The sequence below is a fragment of the Apteryx mantelli genome, chromosome 9 (genome assembly GCF_036417845.1).
Source record: "Apteryx mantelli isolate bAptMan1 chromosome 9, bAptMan1.hap1, whole genome shotgun sequence".
Taxonomy (NCBI): Eukaryota; Metazoa; Chordata; class Aves; order Apterygiformes; family Apterygidae; genus Apteryx; species Apteryx mantelli.
In genome coordinates this window covers 21820616-21829835 of record NC_089986.1, presented here as the reverse complement: position 1 = coordinate 21829835, position 9220 = coordinate 21820616, and the positions used below count along the sequence as shown (strand labels likewise).

The 9220-nt window shown below is 41.9% G+C and overlaps 1 protein-coding gene across 1 annotated transcript; it reads left to right on the top strand.

Annotated features, from left to right (window-relative positions):
• The first annotated feature begins 221 nt into the window (after nt 1-221).
• Nucleotides 222-3358, top strand: KCNE4 (potassium voltage-gated channel subfamily E regulatory subunit 4). The gene is made up of 2 exons (XM_013944314.1): nt 222-298; nt 741-3358. The coding sequence occupies exon 2, from the start codon at nt 767-769 to the stop codon at nt 1256-1258; it is 492 nt and encodes a 163-aa protein (XP_013799768.1). The 5' UTR covers nt 222-298; nt 741-766; the 3' UTR covers nt 1259-3358.
• Nucleotides 3359-9220: the final 5862 nt, after the last annotated feature.

The window sequence follows — 9220 nt, the reverse complement described above, 5'->3', positions numbered from 1 at the left end:
GATTTACAAGCTGAAAGAGCCAGTGCTGAACTGGTTAGGAAAGAGTAAATCTGAATTCCCAACTCTTTTTCTTTTCACAGCTGTTAAGAGTTCAGTGGGTTGAACTGCAATCCTTCAAGTTCATCTGTTGACTCCAACACAAAACTATTATAAACTGTGCCTCTAAAACACGTGATTATACATTTCTTGAGAGCTATTTATTCCAGCTGCAGCAGAGGAAAGTTTTCAGAACACCCGGCATTTCGTAGAGGAAAGGTCTCTTGAGCTTTGCAAAGGGAGGAATTATTTGCATACCAACGTAAGTTGCTTTTTGATTTTTTTTCCCCTGTACCGTTCAGTAAAATAGCACTTCTAATTTTTTTCCCCTATGCAAACATGGTTGAGTAGAACAAAACTCTGTTTAAATGCCTAGCAGATTATTTCTATATATTTTTCTTTCTTCTTTACTCATGAGGATTGAGGGTTTTATACTTAGAATAGAATTTGTCATGATTTAATGTTAAGTATTTTCTTGTCCTCTAATGTTCTCTGTATCTGAATTATATTTTGTTCAGTTACAATAGTAATGCAGAAGTATGATAGACTGTGCAAGCTTCAATCAGATGTGTCCTGCAAGCTTACAAATTATAAGTAACAAAGAATAATTTGGGGCTTTTAAAAATGAGTATTTTCTGGAGATGTTTCTTTTCAATATTTTGTCCGGTTTGATATCTTACATATACATATGAATTTTCCTCCAGGCTTTAACCGTGGTAAAGCAGTTTCAATGCTGAAGATGGACCATGCAAACATGACCCAAACCATGCTTAATGCTGAATCCCGCAACATGGACAAGAACAATGGCAACGAGTATTTTTACATCCTGATCGTTATGTCTTTCTACGGGATCTTCCTGATAGGGATAATGTTGGGCTACATGAAATCCAAAAGAAAAGAAAAGAAGTCCAACTTGCTTCTGCTCTACAAAGATGAGGAGAGAGAATGGGGGGAAGCTGTGAAGCCTCTACCAACCATATCGGGGCTGAAATCTGCGCAGATCCCCATGATGCTGAACATGCTGCAGGAGAGCATGGTGCCATCTCTGTCCTGCGCCATCTGCTCAATGGAAGGCAGTAGCGTGAGCTCTGAATCCTCTTCTCCAGACGTACACTTCACCATTCAGGAGGAAGTGCTGGATGCTGAGCTGGGGGAAGTGTCAGAAACGCTTCTCAATGAGAGCAGCGAGGGGTCTGCAGAAAACATCCACAAGAACTCCTAGCAGCGGCAGGGGCCCTTGAATCAGCTACCAGAAGCGTGAGTGGAGCTCCCACGATGAATCTGTGGTTCTACTTTCCTGCTCTCCAATGAACTCTCAGCTGGTATCTCTGCCCCAAGCCCGACGTGTTCCTGAGAGCTGGGAGGAAAAGGAAGAAGTGTCACCAAAATCCAAAGTGTAATTTTGCACATAATTGGGATGCTTAATTTTTTACATTACTCTTTCTTACTGCAAGAGCTAAGAACAAGGAGAATATGTATATTTTTTTCTAATGAGGTACCTATTACTGCCAATGTCTCTGCATATTTCAGAATTCTGTAAATATCTGGGAAATGTTCAGAGAAGTTACCCTAGCACAAGTGCCTAGTTGTTAAAGACAGTGGGTAATGCTCATTCACACAAAACTGTGATAGACTAGAAGTACTCCTACCGTATTTTTCTTATTAAAAAACAAACAAACACAGGCAACAGCAGATTTGGTCAATGAGGCCTCAAAGGCTGAAGCTTTGCCTATGCTGTGGTTGAAGGGAGATTGCAGTGTGGCTGGAGACTCACCTAACCTGCGTTTAGGTACAGAAGAAACAATGAAAGAAAAAGGAGAAGGGAAAAACAAAACAAAAAAAAGAGGAGGAGACCCCAGGTTTCCAGGAGGTTTGTAAAGTCTGAGTTCAGATCCATGCCACGATGCCTTGCTCTGGTTGTACCTGTGCTGCCTGGGTCAGGCATACCAACTTCTGCTGCAATCCAGCCTTTGACTGACTCACTAGTAGGAAAAGTGGTTTTGTTTTTTGCTTTTGTGTTTTTTAAGATGTGTATATTCGCTCACTAAAGGCAAAGATCTATAAGTAAAAAAAGACATGAAAAGATCTTTGTTACAAGGTGTAAGAACTAGAAAGGCTTGAATAAATGCTGCTCTGTTACACTCTCTTGAAAAATGGGTGGAATTCAGGATAGAATTTAACCTAGCAAAGGTGAAATCCTGGCCCCAATGAAGTCAACAGCTAAGTCCTACTGACTTCAGGGCACATGCACAAGATTTTGTGCTTCTCTGTTGGAGTCAAATTCTCCATTTGAGGTCAGTTAAACCATACCTATTTACATTACTAAAGAATCTGGTCTTTTTGCTCTGTTTAAGCCAGTGTAGGTAAATGTCATATTACTTCTTTTTTATTTTTTATTTTATCAGCCTGCATGTAACAAACACATGCATTTCTATAAAGTCATGAGTAACTACTTTTTAAAACCACCACAAACTTTTTGCCTACTTTAATGGTACTGTGTTTTTTTTCAAATGCTTGTGATCTTAGTTACTAAATTATTGCACTGTTAAAAGAATTAATGTTAATATTTTAGCTAGGTATGATTATTTCAATCGTACATTATATTTTATAATAACTTATTGCAATGTTTGGATTAGTTCTGAAGCATGAGGGCTAAAGAGCCTGAACCTAAAGCATTGCACAGGAAAATGCTCGCAAAATGTCTCCACATATTTTCTGTGTTAAAATAGCTCTGTGATTTAACCACTGGCATTAGAGCTTGAAAAATATGAACACTGAACAGCAGAAATGAACTGAGGCAAGAGTCTGCTGTACTTCTGCCATTTAGAAGTGAGAACTCTGGTTTTTGGCTTGAAGGGTTAATGTAATGTGATGTACCCTGCAGAGGTATCGCTGTATCTTTCTAACACAGCAGAACAAAAGCTCCATTGTGTTCATAAAGGGTCTGATTCAGTTCATATCGAAGGCAGTGGGAGTTTTGCCATTGACTACAGTGAACTTTTGATCAGACCATATAAAGCTTTTTGATAGATTTACTCCAAAAGGGGCTGTTTTAAGTTTGAAGGAAGCCAAATTAATTTTGGCACTTTGCCTGGAATCACTTGAATCCTGAAACTTTCCAAATGAGACTGACATGCGTGAGTTGTCACATTTTCCACTGCTTTCTCCTCTATCCTTTTACTTTGGTATAAATGTATTTGTAACTGTAAAAAAACGATGTATATAATTCCTATCACTGAGCTGTATATAATTGTCTCATGTATTTAAAGTTTATTGTTTTTACTGGCACTATTTTTTATTTAAATAAAGAAACACATTTCCTGGAAAAGATTCCGTGTTTGTTCACTACTTCAAATAGGTTTCGTGTAATGGGACTGGGCAAAATTTCTACGGGATCCGTTTCTTAGACCCTTTTTGAAATGTTCCCGGGTGTTTGACAGTGCTGCCGCGTCGTGGGCTGATCCCAGGGCTGAGCCAGGTGCTCCAGCTCTGCCCGGGCTCTGTCCTGGCTCTTTAGCACTGAGCAACTTCCTCTGTGCACAGGCTTTGGCTCATGGTCTCATCACTGCTCTTTCCTTTCCAGCATTGGAGATGGGGAAGGTATAAGGATTCTGGGTCCCACTGAAAGGTAGGAGTGTTTAGAGGCTACTTTGCCCTTCCATATCTCCTTCAAGCTGATTGTACGTATGGAGGCGCAGGCGCTGATGGAGACCTACCTGCATGGGGTTATTTTAGAATATTTCAAAAATCAGGTTGCTCTAAAAGTAGGTCTTTTAGCTTTAGTTATATTCTAGGTGCAAGTCCCCACAAAACCTGTTCCTCTGTGCTCTGCTCTCATTCCTGGTTAAATAATCCTGTGGCCTATTCAAAAGCCTCTGTGGACCTAAAGCTACTCATGAGCAAGCCTGCTTTTCCCTCTGGAAGTGTGACCTCCTGGGACACCCGCAGCCTCCTGGAACAGCTGGTCAGTAATGTTGCATCTTCTGCGTTTAACCGTACTGCTGTCTTGGTGTTTCAGTGTTTCCATTGCCACAACAATGAATCAAGTGACTTCTGACAGGGCTGGTGATAAGAAGGAAAAACAGAACAAAATGTAAATTACAGCTCTGCTTTGTGGATCAAAAAGCTAGCTTGTTCCAGCAGTTTCTTGTGTTAAATTGAGCCACCATCCAGGGAAACACTGTGTGCTTTGAGGTCTATTTACAGCAAAGGGAGCTAGTAAGCACGAAAACGGGACCACTTTGTTGCACAACTGAGAGGGAAGCATCCTTGGCCTGTGGGGAGACATTGGTTTGGGGAAAGTATACTTGGTAGTTTGGCACGCATCCATTTCCTAGGGCATTTCTCTTTGGACAAATTAATTTTTGAGTGGCACCAGGAGAAAAAGATGTGAAAGTATATTTTAGCTTAAGAAGTTAACTGGATGTGTCACTGAATGCAATGCTGTCTCAGAGACAGTCTGGTGACCCAAGACTACCAGGTGGTTATTGTTCCAAAATGAAAGAGGTGTTATTAGTCTTTAAAAGTTAAGAATGGAAGACAGAAAATTGTCCCCAATAATATAGTTTTAAATCCTGTTGACTGCTATGGAGAAACAGGTAGTATTGGCTTATTTATATTTTTTCAACAAAGAGAAATTTCCAGTGTGCTTGAGTAAATGAATTAAATCAGATTCAAAGCTAATACATCTTGGCTTGAAAGCAAAGATAATGGATTGTAATTTGACTGAATGGAGATGATTTTATTTTTACAAATCCATTGTTTCTTAAAAAAACACAGCAATTAGGTTCCCATTTCCTGGCAGTACTATACTTCATATGTTTGCTGGAATAGTTAACATGCATCTCCTTTGACAGAACAGGAAAAGATAGCCACATGTGTACATGCTCTGGCTCCAGGACCTATTGTAAATATAAACGCCTGCTCTCAAGACTATCACATGGGGATCTGTGATAGTAGTTGGCAGATCTGCAGCCCTAAAACCTACCAGTAGTAGTACATCTGTGAGGTCAGTCATTCAACAGATTGAATCTGTCGAATAATTGAAGTGGAAATGCAGAAACCATCTCAGGCCAAGCACGGGACAGGAGAGCGAACAGGAGGAGGAGAAAACAATAGAAAGAAAATTACTCCAGGTGTGCCTCTCTTGAACGGATGCATTTCTTGGCCAGGTACAGCTCATCTCACTTTTCTTGTCTTCTTTCTCTGGGTGCTAATTCTGGCTAAGTCTTGACAGACCTGAGTGAAGGTGTTCTTTGTTTGATGGGATGAATGTGGAGCAGGAACTGGCACACACGTCCTTGCTATCTTACCCACTCTACGCATGGGGGCACATACTTGTCACATAGATGTTGGCTACCCTTGAGACTTAGGGGAGCCACTGTTGAGGCAATCTTTGCCGTGTGGCTATTGCTAAGCTCCATCCTAACTACTAGCCCGCCCTATTGGTAAGGGACATCCATAATCTCTGAACATCTCCAGTGATGAAATTCCCATCATGAGGTGATGATCCCCTCACAGCTCCCCACTGAAGAGAGGACCCACTCAAAGGTCTCTGCCCTAGTGGTCAAAGTCCTTCATGAGACTGGTGCCAGGTACCTGAAAACTCGCTCTCCTTCCTCTCCCAGGATCTCCCAGGACAGCCATGCTCTGGATGAGTGAAAGAGTTAACCAAGGAGGGGAAGGCTAAAAAATGCAGGAGGCTCAGCTTTCCCAGGGCTGGGACCCAGGTCACAGACTGTGGTAATTAAGGCCAGGAGCCTCATGTGTTGGCACCCCCATGCAGAACTTCTTCTCCAGCTTAGTCTCCTCACAGAGCGTTCCCCTGGATCTGCCCTTTTTTCAGATATGCGCTCACCCGCACCCAAATAATCAAAGCACTTCTCACTGGGTTGGGAAGGAAGCAAAGAGAGAGAAAGGGACTATTATTGTCATTTCTATTTCTACATCCTCAGTACTTAGCTGTTGGACAAGGGTAGGTGTATCATGCCAGGACAAGGAGTGTGCAGGTCCTCAGCACAGACTGTATGGGACTTTCATCACAGCCATTTCAGCCAAGACAAGATGAAACTGTCTGCCTTTAATTTTAATTTCAGAATTTCAAAACCTTACAAAGAAGGAAGGAGGCCCTGTCACATGGTAGATAAGTGTTATTACAGATGGTCAGTGGGGTGCAGAACAGTATACTGGATTGCTCCAGACTGTAGGATGCAATTGTGCCAAAGCTGGACCAAACTCTCCTGTATTTGCTGACCCTTGCATGCTTGTGTTCCAGTCTGTTTACATCTAATGGTTCTAGGGGAAAGATATCATTTCTCTTTGAGTTCACAACTTCATTTTAGGTTTATAACATAATTTTTGGATCCAAGCGTCATAAAAATTAATACAATTGTTTAAGCTACTGGTTGTTTAAGCATTCATATTTGCCTCTGTATATTTGGTGGATTAGCTTTAGTATTCTTTCCATTTTCACACGCCTCTGCAGTTTCTAGTGCATACAACCAAAAATAGCTGCAAGATCAGCCTTTTTTTTAGTGTATTGACACTTCTGTATCCATCTCATCTAGGGAAGAAAATGGAAAATAATATGAAATCAATGAGCACTGCAGTTTTTCAAAGCTTAATTTTGGTTTAGTTTGGGTTTGGATAGGGTTTCAGTTTAGTCCTGGCCAGGTTAGACTGAGGCTTTTGCCATCCCAAAGAACAACAATAAAGGCTACTGGATAGTGCATTACCAGCTATGCTCCCACCTCCCTCCCTGGCTCACTTCGTGTTCCTGGGTAGTCTGTTTAATTCTTCTGTGCTTCTCTTGCTTATCAGACACTGCTGCTTACATTCTTGGCTGCAAGAAGACGATGTGTTCTTGACATACATGAAATACGTATGATTCTCTGATGAAAGACATGGTATAAATGCAAAGCATTTGCCCGCCTAGGAACAGTGAACTCTTTTGACCTCCTTGACATTATTAGATGCTAAAGTAGCCACTAGCAACAAATAACGCTTGCTAGCACCAGTGGCTGTCTGGAAGAGTGCAGCTCATCCTACCAGACATCTTCAGGCCAGGCTGAGCTGTGCAGCAGGGTCTTTTTGCCCGATTGAGAGGAGAGAGGAGGTGCCAGGGAGAAAGGCAGTAGACCTGGGGTGTGGGAGGCTAAATTCAGTTCCCTGTTGTGCTACTCTGGAAAAATCTCTTGCTCCAGCTAAGATCCACATTTATAAGCAGGAAAGAAGAACACATCTTCACTGAATATGGCTGAAGGGAGAATAAATACGCCGAGAAACTCAGGGTGCTGAGCTCTGACAGAAAGGGAGCGAGAAAAGATATATGAGTTGTTATTCTTCGCACTCAGAAGAGGAATCACAAAATCCAAAGGACTTCCTCTGGGCTGAATTCCAGCTACTGGGACCAGCACATGACCTCTCTGTCCCCTGCAGCTTACCGGTCCAGGAACAAGCCTGCCGTGGAGCAGGTCCGCAGCCTGGCCCTGCCTGGGACAGCTGTGTCTCATCCCAGCAATGCAAATGTTAGCTGAAAAGTGCAGGCAGGAGGATGTGAGAGACAAAATGTTCGCAAGAGATTTTGAATTCCCTCCTAGAGAATACACAAAAGACCAGTCTTTCCTTCTCATCAGGAGGAAATGTAAACCGTGTGCCTCTAAGGACGTATATCCCCTTTCTCTCCCTTCAGAATATGATAAACTGACCAAGCAATGTTTCCTGTAAGGGGGAAGGGAGGAGCAGAATGGAAGAGAAAAAGGCTGCTGGTATTGTTTTTTAATAATAGGAATGGAGTTATGCAGTAGCTGATAGATTACTTTTGAATTTTACACAGTCAAGCCCCAATTATGTCTCTCTCAGGGTCTTAACAGAGCATCATCTCATCATTTTCCTTACAGATACCTGATGACCCACTGCTATTCTGATCCTGTCAGCAACAGCAGGCTGACGAGTATCATTAACTGCTTTGCAGCGTGCTTGCACTGTGCTCCTGCTGCGATGGGAAGCAGGGGACTCTTGACAGGGAACGGTGCTGGGACTGCTGAAGAGCATTGCTGGGACACGTCTCCAGATGCCATCTTCCACACACAGAACTGCATGAAAGCACTGTGGGACGTCTGGGGTTGTGCATGCATATGTGTTAATTTTTATCAGCTGCATAGGATTTTACACCAAAGGATGCTAATAATGACCTTCATATCGCTGTTGACTTTGGGTGAGTGTTATCTAAGAAATGACAGTGAGGCACAGGGGTGATGCGATGGTAGCACCTACCCATATTTATTGTATTTATGGTTGTGCTTTCATCAAAGGAAACAGCAGCAACAGCTCTGTGACATGCTCTCACTCCTGCCCTAGCTGTTCAGTATTAAACATAATTAACTTCAGTCACATCTAATTAGCTGTTCTTTGGCCAGAATGGGTACCTCCCACAGATTCTTACTGTGAATTTTTTGTCCTGTATTCATCAAGCTGTTAAAAATGTAACATGAATGAAACACCAGAAGAAAAAGAGAGTGTAATTTGTCTCTGCTGGGATTCATTGTTAAGGAGATAAAAACAGGGGCTGGCAGAGCTAACCATCCTTGGTGCTTTTTGTGCTGCAGTGGCAAGCAAAAATGATGCCTTTGGGCTGGATGCTCAAGTTTTTACCACTTCAGATGAGCTATAGGGACTGTATTTAGCATTTGGGGAGGTATCTGCGTATTTATTTATGCGTTATTATTATATAACTCATGAAGGACATTCAAAGGGTTGGAGGATTCCTTTTGTTAGTGAAAGGAATTTTTTCCATAGATTCACTTCCATGAGCCTTTGTCTTGTGAAGAACTGTCATCAGTAAAAATGTGAACATAATATTCATATGGAGTAGGGAGAACTTTGGGATTAAAAGTGTCCTGTATAGGAATATTTGTGACATACATATTTGCCAGGGAGAGATTGCAGACCCAGGAATTTAGAGTGAAAGTACCAGACTCTTTGTGTCTTTGTATTTATGATGTCTAGACAGTGAATTTTCCCTGATTTTTCTGTTGAGAACTGTGCCAGTCTGAGCAGGGAAAGTCCAATAAATGGACTTCTGTCTGTATGTGTGTTCATGTATCTTTTTCTTCCCCATCAGTACCATTTTTCCATAGGACTGTAGCTCAGGGAATTTATATTTTGAGGCTCCTCCTTATCTTTT

What these genes read in the sequence shown, in the direction of transcription:
- KCNE4 (XM_013944314.1), top strand. Translation starts at nt 767, where the DNA reads ATGCTGAAGATGGACCATGCAAACATGACCCAAACCATGCTTAATGCT.